This window comes from Trachurus trachurus (genome assembly GCF_905171665.1).
Source record: "Trachurus trachurus genome assembly, chromosome: 6".
Taxonomy (NCBI): domain Eukaryota; kingdom Metazoa; phylum Chordata; class Actinopteri; order Carangiformes; family Carangidae; genus Trachurus; species Trachurus trachurus.
In genome coordinates this window covers 32619138-32642837 of record NC_139897.1, presented here as the reverse complement: position 1 = coordinate 32642837, position 23700 = coordinate 32619138, and the positions used below count along the sequence as shown (strand labels likewise).

The 23700-nt window shown below is 41.5% G+C and overlaps 1 protein-coding gene across 1 annotated transcript in view; it reads left to right on the top strand.

Annotated features, from left to right (window-relative positions):
• The window catches only part of cadps2 (Ca++-dependent secretion activator 2), a 271611-nt gene that overhangs the window by 91741 nt on the left and 156170 nt on the right, over nucleotides 1–23700 (top strand). Inside the window, exon 3 of the mRNA XM_083973873.1 lies at nucleotides 5382–5714. Within this exon, the coding sequence (XP_083829999.1) occupies nucleotides 5382–5714 (333 nt within the window). The remainder of the gene's footprint in view (nucleotides 1–5381; nucleotides 5715–23700) is intronic.

Sequence of the window (23700 nt, the reverse complement as noted above, 5' to 3'; positions counted from 1 at the left end):
CTGCCCTATTCAATGCTCGTTCCATCTCCAATAAATCTCTCATTCTCAGTGAGTTTTTTACCAGGGAGAAGTTGGATTTTATGTTTCTTACTGAAACCTGGCAAAGGGAGAATGAGTTTATCCATCTGAACGAGCTTTGCCCTACTGGCTGCTCTGTTATTGGGACTCCCCGACTGGATCGCCGTGGAGGAGGCCTTGCTGTTGTGCACCGGGATAGTTACCTGTGCAGAGTGACACAACCTGACCGTTTTTCCTCCTTTGAGTCACAGATGATTAAGACTGGTTCTACTAACATATTTTATTGTGTGCTTATTTACCGCCCTCCTGGTCCCGCTGGCCCCTTTCTTACTGATTTTACAGACTTTTTATCGTCCATTATCAAATTTGAAAAGGTTTTAATTGTTGGGGATTTTAACCTTCATATTGATGATGCTACCTGCAATATGGCTGCTGAACTTTTGTCCATCACCGACTCTTTTAACTTTACCCAACATGTTAGTGGGCCCACACATATTAAGGGTCACATTTTAGACCTTGTGTTTTCACTTGGCCTAAACATTGAAAATGTGTCATTGGAGGATTTACATGTGAGTGACCACAGCTGTGTACGCTTTGACCTCATCTTTGCTCGGGATCCTCCGCCCCCAAAGATGAAGGCCCGAAGGCGGATCATTACCCAGGATGTTGTCGAGAGGTTTTCTGCTTCATTTGACCCTCGTTGTCTGTCAGGATATGATGATCCAGAGGTTCTTATTCAGTCTTTTAATAGTCATTGTTTAACCATTTTAGATGAAGTGGCACCTATGAAGTCCAACTTTGTCTCTCAGAAAAAGCACAGTCCCTGGTTCAATGACTCCATCCAGAGTTTTAGAAGAAAGTGTCGGAAAGTAGAGCGCTTATGGAAATCCACTCATCTTGAGGTGCACAGGCTCCATCTAAGAGAACTCAGGGCCTCTTTAAATGAAATGTTGAAAACGGCCAGAACCCAATATTTTTCGAAGTTGATATCCTCAAACAAGAATAATCCCAGAGTCTTGTTTGATACGATCAACTCCATTGTTTCTCCCACTACCCCCCACGTCCCTGTATTTTCTAAAACAGACAGCAATGACTTCCTTCATTACTTTGTTAATAAGATTAGAGACATAAGGTCCACCATCCCTCCATCAATTTGCCTCAATGTTGTCTCTGATCGGTCTCCCCCTCATATTTGGTCCTCCTTTAAACCTGTGTCACTACAGGATGTCACTGCTCTACTTAATAAAATGAAACCCACATCATGCCCTACTGATGTTCTCCCTACTGTGCTGCTCAAGAAAGTCTTCGATTCAACTGGCCCCTGTATCACGGAGTTAATTAATTCCTCACTTTCAACAGGTGTGGTTCCTAGCTTTTTTAAACATGCCATTGTGGAACCCACACTCAAAAAGCCCAGTTTGGATCCATTACAGTCAAAAAACTATAGGCCAATTTCTAAATTGCCTTACATATCCAAACTACTAGAAAAAACTGTAGCGGAGCAACTCACTGTGTTTTTAGAGAAGCATGAGGTCTTAGACACATTTCAGTCCGGTTTTCGCAATAACCATTCCACCGAAACTGCACTCCTCAAAGTCTCCAGTGACATCTTGATGTCAGCTGACTCTGGTGAACACACGGTCTTGGTTTTGTTAGACCTATCATCAGCATTTGACACAGTTGACCACAGCATCTTGATTAACAGACTTCGTGATCTGGTTGGGATGTCTGGTCTGGTTTTAAAGTGGTTCTCCTCTTACCTCTCTGAGAGAAGTTTTAGTGTTTCTGCTAATCATATCATGTCTGAAACCACAGGGCTGCCATGTGGGGTACCCCAGGGCTCTATCCTAGGACCTGTCCTGTTTCTCCTATATTTACTTCCCCTTGGTCAGTTAATCAGACAGTTCAAGAATATTTCATATCATCTTTATGCTGATGATATCCAATTGTACTGTTCATTCAAAGCGTCTGAGTTACACAAACTGTCTTCCTTAATGAACTGCTTGTCGAGCATCAAGCAGTGGTTGAATGAGAATTATCTACAGCTGAACTCAGATAAGACAGAGACACTAATCATCGCCCCTGATAGCAGTATTCCGCAGATTAAGCAGTGTATTGGTACCTTAGGCTTGTCTGTCCTACCTAAGATCAGGAACTTGGGCGTTACATTTGATACAGCAATGTCCTTGGAGCACCACTCAAAACTTTTAACAAAAAACTGCTTCTTCCAACTAAGGAACATCTCCAAGCTAAGAACTCTGGTGTCAAAGACTGAGTTGGAAATGATTATCCATGCTTTTATCTCGTCTCGTTTAGATTATTGTAACAGTCTTTTTACTTGTTTTAATAAGAAAGAGCTCGACCGTCTCCAGGTTATTCAGAACTCCGCCGCAAGGCTTTTAACTCACACAAACAGAAGGGCACATATCACGCCTGTTTTAGCCTCACTGCATTGGTTACCCTTGCATTTTAGAATACATTTTAAAATTTTAGTTCTCACTTTTAGAGCCTTACACGGTCAAGCTCCTTCTTACCTGTCTGATTTTATACAGTTCTACACCCCAACCCGCAGTCTGAGGTCCTCTGACCAACGGCTTTTAGTTGTTCCCCACACGCAGGGGCGGAGTGGGGCACCAAAATCTACCGGGAAAATTCTGACCGCACCGGCCCACCATCGGCCCAACCCCCCCCCGCCTCCCCCCCCCCCACACACACACACACCATTTACATATTTCTGTACCGCTCACCGCTCAAACAGAGCTATGTGTCATTCCATATGGCAAAATAGCCTATATGAGTGCTAGAAGCAAAAAAAAAAAAAAATGTGGGTGAAACAACTTAATTGGGGGTCTGGGGGTCCTCCCCCAGAAATTTTTTTGTAAAGGCTACACCATTTCCCATATTCTGGTGCATTTTAACCAATACATCCATGATTTTAACACATTGTTACTTTTATCTAGCTAAAAAAAAAAAGAAAGAAATTACAGAAATACAGAATGTGAAAGAGCTGCAATTAGTGCCTCCCAAGCAGATTTAGCCTACTTAACACTGCTGACCATAACATTACATCCAGTCATGTTTACTCCTTTATTTCCCCCTTCTCAACTACTCTGCAAATTGATTTTACTGACAGCGCGCTGCAAACGCCACGGTTTCGTTTCGGGTCTTGTCCTACTCACCAATAGGCCTCGGTGCCCATGGAGAAGACTGTAGGCTGCTGCTGTGATGTGAGAGGTTCCGGCTCGTAACGGTACCGCGGTCCGCGTACCGACGCGCACTGGCCCACTTACAGTAAAGCACGGACTTTGTTGTCTTGTTAAATTAATATAACTTATAGATAACGTAACACACGGGCAGGACTGATCAGGTTTGCTGGGTAGCTTCCGTGAGTCGATCTGTTTTTAGCCGCAGCCGCTAGTTTAATGATAACTTTAACAGTGACAGGCTGACGCATTTCCCATGAGGCTTTGCACCATTCTACATTACTTTAAGAACAAACAAACTAATTAAATTGCTGGTTATTTTATATTTTGTGGTCATGGAGGTTTTGTAACATTGAAGTAAAATAATTATATAAAGATAGGAGGCTAAACAAAAATCATTTAGTAGGCTGGATTGATGAGAGTCTGATTCACTATCGCAACCATGAGTGAGAGGTAGAGAGACATGAAGGGGTACAAATAATGGGTGGACTTTTACGTCGGTATAGAGGAAGAGCTTGGAGATTATCGTGGAGACTTGTGAATATAGTTACTTTTAACTCATGATCACCACACGGCCACGCAGAGCAGCTTGCGGGCCGGCTCACTTGGGTTTATTGGCCGCCGGCCGACCGGGAAATCTCCCGGTCCTCCCGATGGCCACCCCGCCCCTGCCCACACGCACTTTAAAACCAGAGGTGACAGATCTTTTCCTGCTGTAGCTCCTAGGTTGTGGAACACCTTACCCTTTTCATTACGCTCTTTGGATTCTGTCGATACTTTTAAAAAGAACTTAAAGACCCATCTATTTAAACAGGCATTTGGTTAACCTGTGGGTCTTTGTATCTATGCTTTTCTTGTATGTCTTTTGTCTTGTTTTGTTTTGCTCTGTTTTGTTGTTATTGTTTTGACACTGTGAAGCACTTTGTGGTCTCTACCTGCGAAAGGTGCTATACAAATAAAGTTTATTATTATTATTATTATTATTATTAAGATCTCTATTGAAAATAGATAGATTATGTAAAGAAGTACAAATAATATTGGTGCACACATCATTTTTTGTGTGCGTTTTGTGTGTTTGCATGTGTTTTGTGAAGCTGCAGAGCTTTGAGCCCTCAGGGCCACCGTACAAGAGACAGTCAGACCAGCACTGGTTTCACCAAGATGGATTTTGACTTTTGACTTTGGCTTTGAGTTTAGTTCTTGAACTGGTTTAAGCCTGACTGTGCTGCAATGAATTCTGGGTAAATTAAGACTCAAGACTTTCTTAAAAAATGGCCGACTGTTCAGCTTCGGTGTCTGTCGTTATTGGTCATTTTATCAGCCATGTTTTCCTGTTTTTATGTTGTTGATGTTGTTGGTTTGCTCAGGTGTCTTGGTTGTTACCATGGTAACATTGGTCTTAAAGGGATAGTTCACCCAAAATTCAAATTTCACTCATTATCTACTCACCCTCATGTCGACTAAGAGCTGTGAGAATTTTCAGAGTCCTCCGTGGCTTCTCTGAGGTACAGGGGGGCATATAATGGTTGTGAATGGATACCAACTTTCTTCGTCCAAAAAGACACACCAAAAAACATCCAAATACCTCCATAGTGCTCGTCTATAATGTCCCTCTGGTATTGAAGCCCCGACATGAGAAATTGTTCCACCGATCTGTGCAAATCACACGAGATTTGCACGGACACAGGCAGAGCAGTGAACTGAGACACTGGGAGCTTCCGCTACAAACAAGCTTAAAATATAGACTTATTTAATTTTTTTCGGGACAATTTCTCATGTCGGGGCTTCAATACAAGAGGGACATTACAGACGAGCAGTATGGAGGTATTTGGATGTTTTTTGGTGTGTCTTTTTGGACGAAGAAAGTTGGTATCCATTGACAACCATTATATGGACAAATACTGCTACGCGGACCCCCCCATAACTCAGAGAAGGGACGGAGGACTCTGAAACTTCTGACAGCCCTTATTAGTCCACATGAGGGCGAGTAGATAATGAGTGAAATTTGAATTTTGGGTGAACTATCCCTTTAATCTGTTAGTCAGGTGACTAATAGTTTTGTCTTATAATGAGACTTTTATTGGTGGTCGCTTTCAGGTTAAATAATCCATCTATAATCAATAAGTGCCGATCATCATCGTCGTTGTGTTTCCTCCTCAGGGTTTCCTGAAGAGCGAGCGCGTCTCGCGGATGGTCCAGAGCGGCGGCTGCTCGGCCAACGACTTCCGCGACGTCTTCAAGAAGAACATCGAGCGGCGCATCCGCAGCCTGCCGGAGATCGACGGCCTGAGCAAAGAGACGGTGCTGAGCTCCTGGATCGCCAAGTACGACGCCATCTACAGGGGGGACGAGGACATGCGCAGGCAGCCGCAGAGAGCCCACCTCAGCGCCGTGTCGGAGCTCATCCTCAGCAAGGAGCAGCTCTACGAGATGTTCCAGCAGATCCTCGGCATCCGCAAGTTCGAGCACCAGCTGCTGTACAACGCCTGCCAGGTCAGCACACACACACACACACACACACACACTAGGGATGTCACGATTACTTGTTTTCACAATTAATTGCGGTATTAAACGCCCCAATTAATTAATCGTAAAGATTTCTAAATACCGTCACTTTCCAAAAAAGATTATATTGGAAACACGGAGGCAGATGTGCGCCAAAGTGAAGGTAAATGTAAGAAATACTGGTCCATTTACCTAATGTAACATACAATTGGTAGGAATTTAAATGTTAGTGTGTCATTTGTGATAAAAAACAAACAAACAATTGGTATAAATGACAATTAATGATTTGAATATTTAAAACACTTCCCCTGGAGGATTAATAATTGCTTATATATTAATAGTAGATACCACTAATAATAATATTAAGTGTAAATAATTAGTAATGTAATTATATTTTGACTGTATTTGATCTTGCACATTAATATGTTGTGAAATTAATTCATGCATAATAATCGTAATACCGTGATTATTTCTCTGACAATAATTGTACAAAGAAAATCGTGACATCCCTAACACACACGGAATCACAGTAGCTGGGGCTGTTTGTCCAGGTGCAGTTCCTCTAACGGCCACTAGAAGCTGCTGCAGAGAAACTTCGGTCCTTTTCTCACCTGACCTAGAAGACTTGTTTCGATTGGGGGCTGAAAGTTGTAACACTGATGCTTTTATCACTTGTTTTGGTTCTACGAGTTCTGAAGCGAACCAAACTTTCTTAATAACGTCACAATTGGCAGCGAGGCCGAAAGCATTTCACCAGAGGAAAATACGATCTAGGGACGGGCAATGATTTTTGAATATTCAAAGAGTCACTCAATTTAAAAAAAAAAATCTATATTGTCTTGTCTTGTCTGAAAAATGTAAGCGTTCCCTTTTTACTGTAGCAAAAGAAGGAGAAACATAGAGAGACTCCTACAGCCATTAGAAAGTTCAGTGTGGAACTGGAAACTGAGACGCTGTGCAAACTCTGCAAGGTATGGACTTAGATGAGCAGTGGTTGATGAGAATATTCACGTGGTTTCATCCTGGTTTAGATCTGCTCTCATTCCGTGATGAGAACAAAATTGAACGGTACCACTGTGAGAAGCGATACCTTACAGTAATCTCTGGTACCGATTCTCATAACAATCCATGATTTCATTTTTAAATGACGGAGGGCTGTTTTTCTGTCGGTGATTTAAAACGACGAACTGGTGGTACCGCTGTTTCAGTATTCTTTGAATATTCGAAGAATGGTCGATTAGTTCTTGGTGATAATTGAATAGTGTTTTATGCTCGAAATGCCCATAATGCCCCAATACTATCAATGAAGCACCACGAGGTGTTGGTGTTGCCCATGTTACACAAACGAACAATGTATTGTGACACTTCCTTCATTTGGTCCTGTGTTTGGTCCGGTGATCGGTTTTACGTGCAAGCGAACCAAGACCCGTGTTTTCATACATGAGCTTTCACACCTGCACAAATGAAGCAGACTCTCCCAGGAAACGAACTCTGGTCTGGTTAAAGTGAAAACAAACAGCTCTGGAGTGAAAGTGAAGAAGTTTGAATGTTTTCCTTCTTTACATTTTAGTTTCTGTTGCTCAGTTTGAGACTTAATTGCGTCTCAGTTTGAAGCTTTAATGCGATCCGTCTGGTTGATGCGCCTGTGGCAGGAAGCAGCGTGTGTTTTCGCCCTAATCGCCTCTCAATTAGCACTTTGGCGTCAGAGGAAACGGGAGCTCTGGTCAAAACATGGACATTTCTGACACAAACAAACGTTAAAAGCTTTGTGTGAAACCGCTAATTAAATCACCAAACCACAAATTTCAACATCCATTTCTGTCGAGTGTCGTCTGAGCGTCCTGCTGCTGAAACTGGGATGACTGGACACTTGTGTGGCTCTGACTAATTCCTGCTGACACACCACAGCCCATAATGCAACACTGCAACCAATAAATGTGCAGGATTTGTCATTGGAGTGCATCTAGTCATTGCCCTCCGAAGGTATATATGTGTATTGCCGCCTCAGGTCTCACCTCTGGGACCCACAATGCACTGCTGCCTCCTTCTCACACCTTTTACAGCTCCGTAGGAAAGTAAATTCACCTTTAAACTTAGTCTGGGAGTAAAACAAACCTCGTCGTGAGGAGAAGAGAGGCATTGTGGGATTGAGCAGCAGCAGCAGGAGATAGAAGTTGCAGTGAGAGCTATAAAGTCACTGAGCTGCCACACTCCTCTGCATTATGGCACACACACACATACACACACTCAGGTGTTCAGGTTTGTTTCACATCGTTTAGTAAAGACAGAAAGTTTCATTCATGAATCAGTTCCATGTGTTTTTTTGTTGTAAAAAGCAAATTAGTTTCAGTTTAGAAGAATCCAACATGTCAACCTCAGTTTTCTTTCATGGCCGTCCAGGGATTCCACAGTTTTCCATCGTTCAACATGATTTAAATTACAGGTTTTTTATTTGTTCTGAACAAACCTGGAGGGAGGTTTTTCAGGTGTTAAATAATGGACAAATATGCTGCGTTATTCAAATATAACTTTATTATACAGGAACCGTAAACAGTGACAAATATTCCAGAAAACGCCTCAGTGAAATCAGCTTCAGTAAAAACAAAAACAGTTGGAGACGCATTCATTTCCAACAACTAAGGTCAAAGGTCAGTATAACATATCAGAAAGACTTTTTTTGATGCGTGATTAACACTCTGATAATAATAATGCGTAATTACCCTTTATTATTAGGTTAACTTTGACAGAGCTGTTACTGATACCTGCAGCTCAGTGAGTGTTTGTTCATAGTTTAGTGCAGCATGTAATATAATATTTATTTATTTTTAACATGAACAACAAATGAGATGTAACTCAGAGTTTTCAATGAGATAATTAAACTATATCAGATGTTATTGATGATTCAACACAGAGTCTCTGCACAGTTAAAACTCATCTGGAGGGAAACTTGAAACCTGTGAATCAGCTGAGACACGAAACTTTAATGATCTTAATTATAATAATAATAAGGTAGAGTTTTATTTTGTTTATTATTCACCATGACAGATGAAGCTTAAATGAATAAAACACTTTGTCCTAATGAAAAACAATTAACATATGTGATGGTGGAATATGGAAATAATTATATTATATTAGCATGTTACATTTAAATTCCTCCATGTTGGTCTCTGGGGGAATTTAAAGTCTGCGTCCTGTTGCTAGGTAACCAGCTGCAGGTTCGAGCCTCAGTTATGGAGTAAATGTTCAATTTAAATCAAATGAATGCAGTCGTTGAGCCGTGTCTTTATGAAACCTGCGCTGCTCCACTGTTGACCTTTGACCTCTGACACTCAGGATTATTAGTAATCCCACTTGGTGTGTGTGTGTGTGTGTGTGTGTGTGTGTGTGTGTGTGTGTGTGTGTGTGTGTGTGTGTGTGTGTGTGTGTGTGTGTGTCTTCTGTCTTCAGGTCTGTGTGAAGCTTATTGATTTCATTCTGCTGAAACTAAAAGTTCAGACTTAAAGGTCACGGACTCCAGGAAAAAATTAATCATCATGGTTCTTCAGTTCGTTTATTAAAACACGGATTCTTCCGCCCGTTTGTTCATTTTACAGGTGTTCACAGATTTTATTCTTCTTCAGGAGATAATGTGTGAGTGATTCTGTCTGATTTGTCTTTAATCTTTTGACCATTTAGCTTCTATTATTGAAAGTTCATATTCAAACTGATTTTTTTTTTTTTTTTTTTTTTTTTTCACCCACACCCAACCCACACATACAGACCAATATCTACTTTTCGACTCTCACCACCCTCTGGAACATAAGCTTGGTGTTATCAGAACCTTGCAACACAGAGCTGATAACGTGCCCACCAGCTCACAGGCCCAAGGGTCAGAACACAAGCACCTGAGAGGCGCCCTCACAACTTGTGGTTACCCTAACTGGACCTTTGTGAAAACTGCAGCTGCTTCCAGAAAGAAAACCAGCAAAGTGGTTGAGAAAGTAAGACAAAACAAGAGAAAGAACATAGTAATTCCATATGTGTCTGGAGTATCAGAAAAACTCAGGAGGATCTTTAACAAACACCGTATCCCTGTGTATTTCAAACCCAGCAACACACTCAGACAGAGACTGGTACATCCCAAGGACAAAACACCACACACCCACAAAAGCAATCTGGTGTATGCAGTCCAATGCAACGAGGAATGCAAAGACCTCTACATTGGAGAAACAAAACAACCACTGCATAAACGCATGGCCCAACACAGGAGAGCAAACTCCTCAGGACTGGACTCTGCTGTTAATTTACATCTCAAGGAGAAAGCCCACTCCTTTGAGGACAGCAATGTCCAAATCCTAGACAAAGAGGACAGATGGTTTGAAAGAGGAGTTAAAGAAGCCATTTTTGTTAAAGTAGAGAAACCATCCCTCAACAGGGGAGGAGGTCTGAGACACCACCTATCTCCAATTTACAATGCTGCCCTTTCATCCCTTCCCAGGAGACTCAACCATCTAGCCTCAAAGAACAACCACTGTTCACAAGTGGCAAGTGACTCCAACGACTGCCGTTAGAACACAATAGGGCACTAACGAAGTCGAAACCAACTTCCCACCAACGACTGTCACTCCAACGACTGTCGTTGGCACTTGGAGCACAAAAGGGAACCAGTGACATCATCACCCTTGTGAAACGCCCACACAAGAGGTTAAATAGTGAGTCTCCACACCAGATAGTTGGACCAGTCCCAGCCTGGTCAGCTGCGTACATGAACTGATGAAGCCTCTTGGATGAGAGGTGAAACGTCTTCCTAGACAAATAACTAAGTCCAGTTGCTTTCGATTTAACCTCCTTTGAAATACTATGACCTGGACAAATGAGAATATGCACCGGCTTATTCAAACTGATCATTTTCCTCAAGAAAATCAGGTTTTAAGGTGAATGTGAAAGACACAGGTCACTGTGATGGCAGCAGGTTGGTACAAAGAATATATAGCTACATCCAATAAAAATGAACAAAAGTGAATAAGTACAATTAAGAATAAGAGAAATACTATTGAGTCAAAGGTCAAGAAGATACAGGTTCTGTATCTAAAAGTATAGACGCAGGTAAAAACCTTGATTGCTTTGATTTCCGGTTTCTGCTCGTTCTTTCCTCGTCATCATCCTGCAGCCTCCAACTTCCTGCTACAGCCTGTAATGAGACATCTTATATTCCTCCATATTCTCCTCATTTGTTTTATTTATTGATTTATTTTAATGTTTATTTAACAGGGACGATACATACAACATTGCCACAAAAAAATGGGAAAATGTGATGCATATAAGACGTCTAGCTTCAGCTAATTTGCAGTCTTTGTCCCCGGTCAGGCTTTAGAATAGGATAAAATATACTCAATACAATAAATGCAATGAATAGGTACCATGAATAAATAAACACAGCTGCAGTTATACATTTCGGATTAAAATACAAGTTAAATTTGGCATTAAACATTGGTAATGTGCTGTATTGACAATGACTTGAGAGACACATTACATTACACACTGAAGCCCAGGAAACAGGTTATCATGACCATGTCCATACAGGCCGGACTGTTTTCACCTCCATCGTCAGGTCTTGTTTTGGTTCTCAGAGACCTAAGTTTTCCTGGAAGTCGTCTGCAATGTTGGTGTGGAGTCTCTTTCTTCATAGGATTTTAATGGTTTTATCTGAGGTAGGTTTCAGCTCTTCTCTCCAGTGGACCTGCAGCAAGTCTGGACTGGAGGCAATGGGGAATTTGTGAAATTGATGTAGAAGAGAAGAGGCTCATCCCTTGTCTCGATAAATCCAGCTGATCAAACCAAAGGGAGGAGAAGGATTTAATCAGATGTTTCAAACCCGTCCAGAAACCTGAGGGAGTCTCTGATCGCCGCCCCGCGGAGGAAACGGCATCGTAATCCTCAGCGACTCCTCTCCTGCCTCCCTGAACATAAATAGCCTCCATTTACAGATTACTTCACAGCCCATTGAGACATCATCCTCGCCTGTATAACAACCACAATGTGTCTGTTGCCAGGACTGATTCTATTATTGTCCTGCTTCATTAGAGCCGGGAATAGAAAAGAGAGGAGAGGCGGGAGGAGGAGAAGAAGGTGGAGGAGAGAGGGGAGAGGGGAGGGAAGAAAAGAAACAAGAGCTAATTCCTTTTAAACCTTCACCTGCGTTTCAAAAGGTTTCATTAAAATCTTCCTGCCTCGTTCCGCTCACACAAACTCGACGCTCTTACAACCTGTAATCATGTTTACACTCACAGCTGCACTGATTAGTGCTATTTAGTATCCATCCACCCATTCCCTTCTGCTTAATCTGAGGTCACAGCGGAGGCAAAGTAGACCAGACATTCTTCTTCCAAACGAAGTTCTGCAACCTTGAATGTAGAGTCTACCCAGATCCTTTTCTACTGGACCTACCTTGAAGATCTCCAATTGAAGCGCCAACTGGCTCCTTTTAAAGTGGGAGCTCCACTCTGAGCCCCCATTAGATGTTTGAGCTCCTGTCCTCAAGAGGAAATTCATCCAAGACTCTTGTATCTATGATCTCACTCCTTGGTTGTTACCCAAGCAAAGTTGTCCAAACATTCCTGAGATTGGATACCTGAGGTGTTCCCAAGTCCCCAGTCCCCATCTACATCGACCTGGAGGCCTCGTGTAAGTCGGACATACCCGGAAGACCTTCAATGGAGGGTGCTCGGGAGGCGCCTGAAGCAAATCAAGTGGCTCCTTTCAAAGCAAAGGAACATCAACCTCACTCTGAGCTTCCACTAGATGTTTGAGCTCTTATCCTCAAGAGGAAACTCTTTCCAGCCTATTGTGCCCATGATGATCTCAGTCTTTGGTGGCTACCCAAACCTCATGACCACTAATGATCATTTCAATGTAGACCAGCAGGTAGAGTGAAAGATCAAGATCAAGTAGTCCTGCTGTGGTTTCCTGAGGTGTTCCCAAATCAGATAAAATTTATGACATCAATCAGCATGTTCTATATCTACCTGGGGGCCTCGTATAAGTTGACAAACCGGAAAGACCTCCAATGGAGAGAGTTCAGGAGGCAACCCAGCAGGTGCTCCTGTTAAAGAAAAAGAACAAAAACTTGCCCACTTGCCCTGTGGTTCCTCCGGATGTTTGAGCTCCTCACCCGATCTCTAAAATGAGTCTAAACACCCTCAAGAGGAAACCAATTTGCAGCCACTCATGTCCACAATCTCGCTTTTTGGTGACCTGGAAGTAGTGCTGTGGTACTCAAGACCTTAGTCTCCACATTTTCAAGATCTTGGTCTACCAAGACCAAGTGAAAATGTAGTTGATTTTGAGACTAGATCAAGACCAGGACCAAGACCTTAACCTTGACCATGGTCTTGTCTCGGAATAGACTACATTTTTACTTGGTCTTGGTCTTGACTCTGTCTCAACCCAATCAAAGCCTTGGTCTTGGTATCCTCTGGTTGTGGTCCTGACTCGGTCTTGAGGAACTCTAATCAAGGATCCCCAAATCACCTCCATCCACCCTTCAAGGTCAAGGTCCCTCTGGATGTCAACTCCATGCCCTGTCCCTAAGGTTAAGTCACTCATTTCCACTTCCTGTATTGGGGATCTCCATCCTACAGTCACCACCGATAGCTCATGACCGCAGGTGTTGATTGAAACCAAGAATTTAGAGCTCTACCACAGCTGTCTGGTACAAGGCCAGTTTCACCGATGACCCTGCACTGATCACCCATCGATCTCCTGCCTCATCCCTCACTCACTCATAAACAAGACGCCAAGATGCTTTGACTAACGGCATGTTTCCCTGCTGGAAAACAGTGGAGTGTTATCAATGTTAAAATGAAATGAAATGAGAGAGAAAATGTGTCTCTGCATCCGTGATCCCACAACGAATCGACGCCAAGTTTTTTTTTTTTGTTCCATTCGAGCTGATAAAAACTCAATAATTGTCTCTGCTGCCACATCACATTAAAAGTCGAGCAGCGGGAGGCTTTTATTGTGAAGCCACTGTCACTGTGCAGAAAAACACAACAACAACAACATATGGTTGTTTTCTGCACTGTTTGGTCAGTGGATGAGTTTCCGTCTCTCAGAAGAAGCTTGAAGGGTCGTGTTCGATCACAGCTCCACTCAGTACCACACTGGAGATGAAGAAAGAGGAAAATCTGCCAGTTGAATGTTTTTTTTCTGTCTTTTCTTTTCTCAAGAGCAAAACTTTAAAAGTTTTAAGGTTTAAAGGAGATCTCCACATCAATGCAGCCACGGTTCAGCACTGAACGTCGCTAAGTGCTGCATTAACTCTGAGTGATTCCTCCAGGCTGTCGAGCTCCGAGTCGTCAGGGTGAAGCTTCATGACGTCTACCTGGGTCGATGTGTTTCTTACTTCTTTGTCAGACTTTCAGGACTTTTCTGCTTTTTACCTTCTAAATAAATTACAGGTCAACCTTTTTACAGATAAACCTTGTTAGATTAGCAGCAGCTCGTCATCAAGATGCTGTGTACAAGTAAAAACACAGGTGATCAGAAAACTAAAGCCATTTTCCCACTAAAATTAGCGGGTTTTTTAAACGCGGATCGACCCGCTAACAATCCTCATTTGGCCCCTTTCCCATTGACCAAAATGAGCCGAGTCTGCCGCGGCCGTATGACGGACGTCCGCGGCACAACACGTCAGTTTAAAACAGACAGTTGCTTCTTTTTTTTTTGTTTTTGGTCAGTGTTCTTTGATCTTTTGATCCCAGTCTCGAGTGAGAGCAGAGCTTTGTTTTGGTACGTGATATGAGACACGACCAGCACGGTGTCGTGGCGCCACGTGACGCTCAACGTCATCACGTAAATTAGCGGGTTGACCCGGGTCTGGCGTTTCCACTGCAAGCCGATCGGAGCCGAGGCGATTGAAGGCGATTTTAACCCGCGTCACTTGCACCGTCGTTTGACCCACGTCGACGCGGCTCGGCGCGCCTTTCCCACCGCCACCAAAAGCCGATTGTTAGCGGGTTTAAACAGGTTTTTTGGCCAGTGGGAAAGGGGTATAAGAGAATAACCAGTTTCCAAAAAAGTTGTGACACTAAATAAATCTAAGTAGAAGCAGAAAATGAGTCACAAACATTTAAACAAATTTTCCCATTTTGGATTTTCAAACAAAAGACTGGAAACGTTTTGACACGCTAAAAGAAAAAACACCCTGTAAACAACATTTCACAGTTCATCAGCTTACCTGGCAAAAGGTTTAGTAACATGAATAAAAATAAAATCTGTTTTTTGGAATGAGGGTTGCATTCAACAGCTCTTGTGTTAAAAATGAACCAACAAATATTCTGATACATAGCTGTAAAGACAAACATGAAGTGTTGTCTGTATTCAGACTTGTTTACATGGCTGATAAATTGTTACAGCGAACAGAGTTGTAAAGGCTTGATGCCTCAGACGACACAAACACAAATATATTTTTATTCATTGAAGTGTCAACAGTCTCCATTAACACCACCACTCTTTTCCTCTGGTTGTGTTTCCACAGTTTCTCCTGTTGTTAGACCGACTGCTGTTATCACGACCTTTAGCTGCAAATAGCATATCCTCAGGGAAAACCAGAGTGCTGTACGCCTCCTGTTGTTAATGTGTAGTAGTAATGTAATGCATTTCCTTTTGTACCATAAATTAAGCCTTTAAATGTTCATAAATGGAGGTAAAACATTATTTCCACTTTAACAGTATAGCAGTTTCAGTTTTCAAGCCAGTCACAGGTAATGTGGCTCCATTTGAGGACATGGGGAACAAAAGTTCGTAACCAAAATTAGAAATGTAAGAAATTGAATTGACTTAATTTTTAGTTTACTCAGTGGTTTTGCCCAATAAATTAAGTTTATTTATTTATAAGTGAGTGCCGGTTTCTATTATTTTTTGTGACACGCTTTTTTCCGTGCACCTGGACCCGTTTGTGTTTATCTTTTGGAGTTGTGCGGATGTTTTTCCACATTTGTTCGACTCAATGGTTGCATTGAAAGAAACTTGTGAAACCTATCTATGGGGTTGTGTAAATTTAAAATAGTGAACCGCAGCAGGGTTTCTATAGACTGTAGGGAACTCAGGCTCTTTGAGGTCGAGTGTGAAGTTGTGTTCAGATCAACTGGTTCTGTCATGACTTTAATTCCCCTCTCAGGTTATTATTCACAAAAAAAGAAGAAAAGTCAAAACCCATCAGCACCACAGGAGGGTTAACCCGTCATGACACTAACTCCTTTCTTTTAAAAACACAGTGAGTTTCAAAGACAATGTCCAGTTTTGTCGCTAAGCAACAGTGGCCTCACATCAAAAAGCAGAGAAACTGAGCGTGTCTCAACCCCAGGTGATAAAAAATACACTTCACTCTGTTTCCATTTATAGTTAATGTGAAAAGAGTGAACGTCCTCTCTCACCTTGGATCTCAACACTCTGGGAATAGGAGCTTCTGTCCACTGGTCGTGTGGGAGGAGCTTTATTAGTCCTACAGCAGGTCTGGGATCAGCTCTGTTAGTCTCTTTTACTACTTTTCTCCACAGTTTACAACCAATGAGTCGTTCCGATGTCTCATTATCCGGCCTGAAGGAACTCCTAATTGACCAACAGTCGTCTCGTTGAGCTCGTTAAAACCCAACCATAATGAATATTTATTACGATGTGACAATGACGATTCGGCTTCACCGCTCTCCATTAAACAGGCTCATAAAATCAGACTGTGATAAAATATGTTCATTTTAATATGTTATCAGAGGCTGAAGAGGAAAAGTACATCGATTTTAAAAGATGCAAATTACAGATGAGATTATGGAGGAGAAGAATAGGAGATTAGAAGATTGTGTGTTAAAGGATGTTTTTCTGTTGATCAATGAAGTCAGATCAATAAAGAGAGAGAGAGGGGGGGGGTGTCAGTGACGGAGGAAAAAAGACGGAGGCAGGTAAAAATAGAAAGTGAGGAGGAGGGGGGGGGGAGGGGCCGTCCAGGTGTTCACATCAGCTGGAGGAACAGCTGGAGGAACAGCTGGGACTGATCAGTTACTATAAAGGTATTTATTACATTTTAACAAGTTTTTTCACAGACCTCAGAGCAGTGAGGATGAAGTTTGTGTTGGACTGGAGCAGAATCATCTGGATAGTTTTTTTATTTTTATTATTATGCTCTTCTTGATTGTTCAGTTATTTTGCTTACTCTGGGTTTCAGTTTCAGTTTAATTAATTTGACAAGGGACAGTGTACTACATTAATAAAACATTGTAAAAAAAAAATGTAAATGCACCCGAGTTAGCTAAAAAAAAACAGCTACTTTTCATGGCCAGTCCCTCTGCCTGATGGTGAAGGGCAACCTTTTTATAGAGCAACAATTTGGTAAAATACCAAAGACACATTCGGTACATATTAATACATTTGTAAGACAATAACACACATTTGGTTTCTGAGTAATTGCATCAGAATGGGCTTTTATTGTCACCTTTATAACATTTGACTTGGTGTATTTGTGCAAGAACAAGAAGGAAAAGTTGTTAAAAAGTACAAATATATTGAAAACAATAAAAATGAATCAAGAAGAAACTATAGCAGTAAATATGTACAGTACATACAGACTACACTATAGAAATATACCTGTGCGGTATGTTCAAGAGGACTCTGTTTTTCGCTGTGGCCCTGAACACAACACCAACAGGTTGATCGTGAACGTCACCCTATTTTTTTCAGTTTTCTTCAGGGATGTTTTTCACCTGAGCAGCAGCTGCTCAGTGTGAACATGTTCATTGATTTCAGTCTGAGTGTCGAGTCTCATCAGCTCCAGACCAACAGAGAAGAAGCTTTAATGAAGCAGCAGCAGCAACACTCTCCTTCTACTTCTTCTTGGTGTTTTAGTTTCCTCTGTGTGTGTGTGTGTGTGTGTGTGTGTGTGTGTGTGTGTGTGTGTGTGTGTGTGTTCCTCTCACTGGGAACGAACGTTAATCAGCAGCTTTAATGAATTTCAGATCAATTAAACACTGAGTCAGTAAACAGAGACTCTACAACGCTGACCCTAGAGCTGCTTTATGAAAAGCTTTTAGAAATGGCACTGGGATGCTGCCCAAGCCGAGCCAGTACTCAAGTACAGTATTCAGATTACTACAGCGCAGTACACAGTATGGGGACATACTGTGTACTAGCATGTATGGGGACATGCTAACACAGTATGGGGACACACCCCAGCTCCTCCTGTCATTGTTCATGTTGGTTGCTCTGCTCTGTCTGGGTTTTCTTTGCTGCTGCGCTCCCTGCTTATGCCGTTCATGATGGCTCGTGAAGGGCAGGAAGGTGCTCTTCCTGCCTCAGGCTTTCCACGCAAGCGCGTGGAAGAGCAGGGGGTCCCAGAACAGTACTATACCGCCAAATTAAACTTGTGCAAGTAAATAAATATTATTTTGACATAGTGGTCCTGACAGAACTACCTTTATACTGTATGGAGCTTTAATACAAACATCTACCTTTAAACTGTATGGAGCTTTAACACAAACATCTACCTTTATACTGTATGGAGCTTTAATACAAACATCTACCTTTATACTGTATGGAGCTTTAACACAAACATCTACCTTTATACTGTATGGAGCTTTAACACAAACATCTACCTTTAAACTGTATGGCGCTTTAACACAAACATCTACCTTTATACTGTATGGAGCTTTAATACAAACATCTACCTTTATACTGTATGGAGCTTTAACACAAACATCTACCTTTAAACTGTATGGAGCTTTAACACAAACATATACCTTTATACTGTATGGAGCTTTAATACAAACATCTACCTTTATACTGTATGGAGCTTTAATACAAACATCTACCTTTATACTGTATGGAGCTTTAATACAAACATCTACCTTTAAACTGTATGGAGCTTTAACACAAACATCTACCTTTATACTGTATGGAGCTTTAATACAAACATCTACCTTTATACTGTATGGAGCTTTAATACAAACATCTACCTTTATACTGAAGGAGCTTTAACTTGTTCATTAAATTCTTCTGTGTACAAACTAACCAACATGTACATTTGGTGACGTTTCCTCTCAGACGTGTTTTACAGAAGCTCAGAATGAGATGTTTTTTTTCCTCATTCATGTTTTTGTATTCAGGACGTTTAATTTCTGTTTTTGTTGTTTTGTAATCTGTTGCGTAAACGTCTTTGTGCATTGATGAGCGGTGGACAGACGGTGACGTGCGTTATCTCGACACAGTTAATTAGATTGGAGTGTAATTAGGCAGAGACACATCCAGGAATGCAGAGGAACAGTGTTGCTGCAGTTGTTTTATATATCACCACAGAAAAATGTAATCACTGTGCTCACTGATGCTGCACAAACACACACACTGATTGAGGCAACACGTTTGGTCCTTATCAGGTGTCGAGAGACTCGGTTCATTCAGACTCCACAGTTTCCACTCTGTGATTTAAAACATGTTTGAAACATCAGAGAAAGACACATGAAGCTGATGGACCAAGATTTTACACATACGTGATTTTAACTTCATTTGATGAAGCTTCAGTGAACGACTGCATAACTACATTTATTTAACAAATTCTAAATACTTTATATTATTTTATATTTTATTTACAAGTGTGCAAGTTCTGTTTTGTTATGTTCTCAGATTTTTCTTTAATACATAGCCTATACTTTTTTCTTTTCTTTTTTTTTTTTTTTTTTACGGTTTTTATTATTAATGTGAATATCCCCATTGAGATGTATAAAATTCAAGCTTATGTGTCATTTACATTAAAGTAAAGTGTACAGAGAGTGCAGTGAAATGCATTTCCCCTGGCTCTCTCACACATCTTAAAAGACCATATTAATGGAAATAAATATCCCACATAACCAGTTTAAAACATAATGTAATAATAAAAAGAATCATCTTTAAACAATCCATAAAAACATACAGTATAATAGATGATCCTCCTCTTATCTTATATAACAGAAAAGTTACTAGAGCTCTAACTACCTTTATTTTACTTTTATTGATTTTCTTATATTTTTGCTAGTCCTCAAAACAAAACACATGAATTCGATCAAATAAATCTGAAAACTAAAAGAAAAGTTACACAAATCAGAGACTTTTTTATTTTATTTTTTTAAATCAAAGTCATCACTTAAGACTGATTGAAAGGTTTGAAATGAGAAATAATTACAGTTATTATAGTTGACCTGATCTTCATCTCCTCTCAAAGTGAAACATTAAAGGTTGGGTTGGAGATCGCCCTCGCACAGCATCGCTAACTTTCCTTCAGTTTTTTGTCATGGCTCATTCACATGAAAGAAAACACCTGACATCATAATAAACCACCCGGCATCCATCTTAAAGGTGGATTACCGTCTACTGGATCGTGCACGTGATTAGTGCACGAAGGGAAATAGAAAAATTGTTCAATTAATTGGTTCCAATCAGATTTCAAACCATTTATTAAAACATGCTCCAGAGTAGGATTTCCAACCGTACCTTTAAAATCAACCGTTGGTTCGATCTCCGTCAGTCTGACGGTGTGTTCATGGTTCCCTCACAGCGTCGGTTAATAACGACTCTGTGATCAAACAGAACTCATCAGGATGAACAAACACGTCCGTCAGTCGCCCGGTAATCTGCTCAGGGATCCACATGACCACGTTTCTGATGAACTCTGAAAAAAGAAAAACAGTCGACTCATCCGTGAACAAACATCCATCTCTGAGTAATTAGTGCAGCCGAGCATCTGACAGGAAGTGGTGACGTGTGGTGACAGCGCTCCCTTCATCCGTCTCAACCACTGTTTGTGTTTCATAAGTAAACCGACTCAGATAAGAATCAGATGATTCTGTCACAACGTTTTATTTAAAGAAACAAGAGTCTGGTCGACATGTTGAACCAGCAGGAGTCTGAGGAAGACGAAGGTGGAGTAGGGGTGGGCGATATGGCAAAAATATCATATCACGATTTTTTTTAAATGAAGTCACGATTTCGATTTCATCACGATCTTAAATCGAAAAGCAGACAATTTAGGCCAAAGAACCTCATAGTAAAAGGTAAACAACACTGATAAAGTGGAGTCTTGCAAAATAAAAGGTATAGCTTTCAATAAACATGAAAGTAAAATATTAATGAAGACATTACTGTTTGTTTTATTCAACACAGTTATTTTAACAGGATTTTAAAACATCAAAACATTAAATAGCTGATTGAAAAGGGTCAAATAAAGATACAAACTAAAGTAACTGTTGTTTTCTCTTTTAGCAAACTTTGCAAATGTCCTTTGTTTGCGCTTTGCAGCATAGAACTGCAATTTATAGAATGAGCCCCAGACGATCCTACGATCTCTGCACTTTGGCAGATCGTCTACACGCTCTAATCCTTCACCATCTAATATCGCCATATCGCCCACCCCTAAGGTGGAGGAAGGACCGGGATCTAATCATGGTCTCCAGATGAAGAACCCCAATGACCTTTATGATGCTCTGGTTTTAACTCAAGACTGTCACTTGATCCTTTGACTCAAATGTCAAGACAACCATTGACTCAGCTGCCACGAAGTAGGAAACTGTAATATGTTTGGGATCTGTTCACTTTGATATATTTGAAAATAAACTGGAGGATAAAACCCCTTCAGATTCACCATCTCACGTTTAAGGAAGTCCTTTTTGTCTGTCATCATTATCATCAACAAGAACAAGAGACCAAAGACATGACCAAGAAGAGGAAGAACATGAACAAGAGCAACATAAAGAAAGGGAATAAGAAGAACGACATGAACGAGATGAGGAAGAGAAGGAAGGAGATGGTGAAGAAGTTTTGACTGAACAAAAACCTACATGACTGTTATCGACTTCAGTTGAGAGGTTCAGGTTATTTCATTGTTCCCGTAGGTAAACTTGCTCTGCAGTAAGAAAAGTGTTAAAGCAGATATCAGTGGAATGTTTTTGTCAATATAAGTCCTAAATAGTCCTATTTTCCGTCAGCAATCACTTACATGAAGTATTTCAGCCTAAACACGAGTCTCTCCGTCACTCTGCTCTGCTGTAACCCGAGGAGAAAATTTTCCTTGTGGGATACAAGTGTTATCCAATGAGGAGAGAGAACGGCATGAAGGGCTGTGTGTGCAGCCAAGGGATGCGCGTGAATGTGGTGACGTAGCACGAGGACCAATTTATGCCTGACAAGGGCGGGGGCTGCTAACTCATGGTGCGTTCAAAGAAACTCGTACTTTGTGTTTTTCCTTCCTGTGAAGTCATACCAGTTCGATCTGGTACGAGTTCACGGGTCGGAAGTTACGAGTGGCCGTTATAGGGAACTTTCACAGACAACAGGATGGTAAAAACACGAGCTACGGGTTACCTGGAACGCTACCAAGTCGTAGTTGTGACTTGAAGCTGTAACTTACGGTTTCAAAAGCCTGCCTTGAACGCAGCATTAGCCGAAACGGCCGTGAAGCTGATATCTGCTTTAAGCGTCCACTTCAAACAGACAACATGAGACAGCAAAAATAAAACATTTTCAATGATGAAGACAATTAAAGTGAAGAGTAAAGTTAGAATTTAAAGGTTGTGCAGTGTTTCCTTACAGCTTGTTTATCAGTGTGTTTGCAGCGGACACAAAGCTTTACTTCCTGTTTAGTCCTGAATGCTAATGTTGATCTACACAACAGAATCCAGATCGTCTTTGTACATTGAGACAAAACAGACACAATAAAATAATCTTAGTTATTGTGCAGTGATCTGTATTGCCTCTAGTGCCTTAAACCAGGGAAGCAGTGATTGATCTGATGAGCTGTCAGATTCCTTGTTTGTATCAGAGACACGTTCTGAAGGCTGAACTGTAAAAAACAACAGAGATGTTTGTTTTCTCCTCCCTTCCATCCTAAACGCAGCTTCACACGGCGACGACAGAAACTACAAACAGAAAGACAAAGGAGGCTTGAATCGATCCGTCAGTTTCCAGTCTGGGTGAAGGACCAGATGAGGTCGACTCGTCTTTCAACGGCTCCTCCAGCCGAGTGGTAGTGACGCTCTGACAGATCTGATCTAGAGTCAGGGACGAGTATCTGAGAGGTTCAGGGATGAATCGGCAGAAAGCTCCTTCTTCAAAGTTCAGCTCAGAGCGTTTCAACCACGTTGAAGTGTTTTTGTTTTTACAGTTTCAACAAAGGACGTTGGTTTTAAATCCATGGGAGTTTTTCAGCTGGAACATGAGAGCAAACTCAGTCTTAAAGGGATAGTAGCATTTTTTTTAAAGTGGGGTTGTATGATCTACAAATAGCCCCTAAGTACTTTAATTGCAGTAGAAGACTCTCTGCACTCCTCCCGTTAGCAACGCCAGCCCATAATAGCCCTGCCCAGAGATTTACAACATACATTGTTGTGAACAGACCCAAAGAAAAGGCCTATTTTCACGGCCTAAAAGAGGTTTTATGTGAAAAAAAAAACACAGTTCCATTGTTCGCTATAATATAATTTTTTCCAGCCCTTCAAAGTGCAGGAAAAACACAGTTTTTATTTGGACCTAACCAACTCACGTATCCCTCCGCCCAGGGTTAGCGCGCGCTAGGACTGTCACTTTTTATTCGACATTCGAATATTCGTTCGAATGTGGGGTGAAAAGTTCGTATTCGAGCAGTAATGACCTGCTCGATATGCAGGCTGCAGCAAAGATACTCTATTTACCGTCTTTGGCTGCAGTGCCCAGTGCCTGCATAGCGCCGCGGACCGTCCACCGGACGTGGAAGGGCCGCGAAGAGCCGATAAGCGGAGCCAGTTTACTTTCTGTGCCCATATTAACCGCTGGTGTGGTGTTGCGGCGTGCACCTCCACGGCCGGCTCGCGCCCTGCAGCGGTTGTTTCGTTTCGTCTGGTGTATTTTGTGCGAGAGCCGCGAGCAACCACGTCAAGCTGGACAGGAAATCAAACATGAAACAACGAGAGTATCCGGTCAACTTTCAAAATAAAACACCGCGACTGTG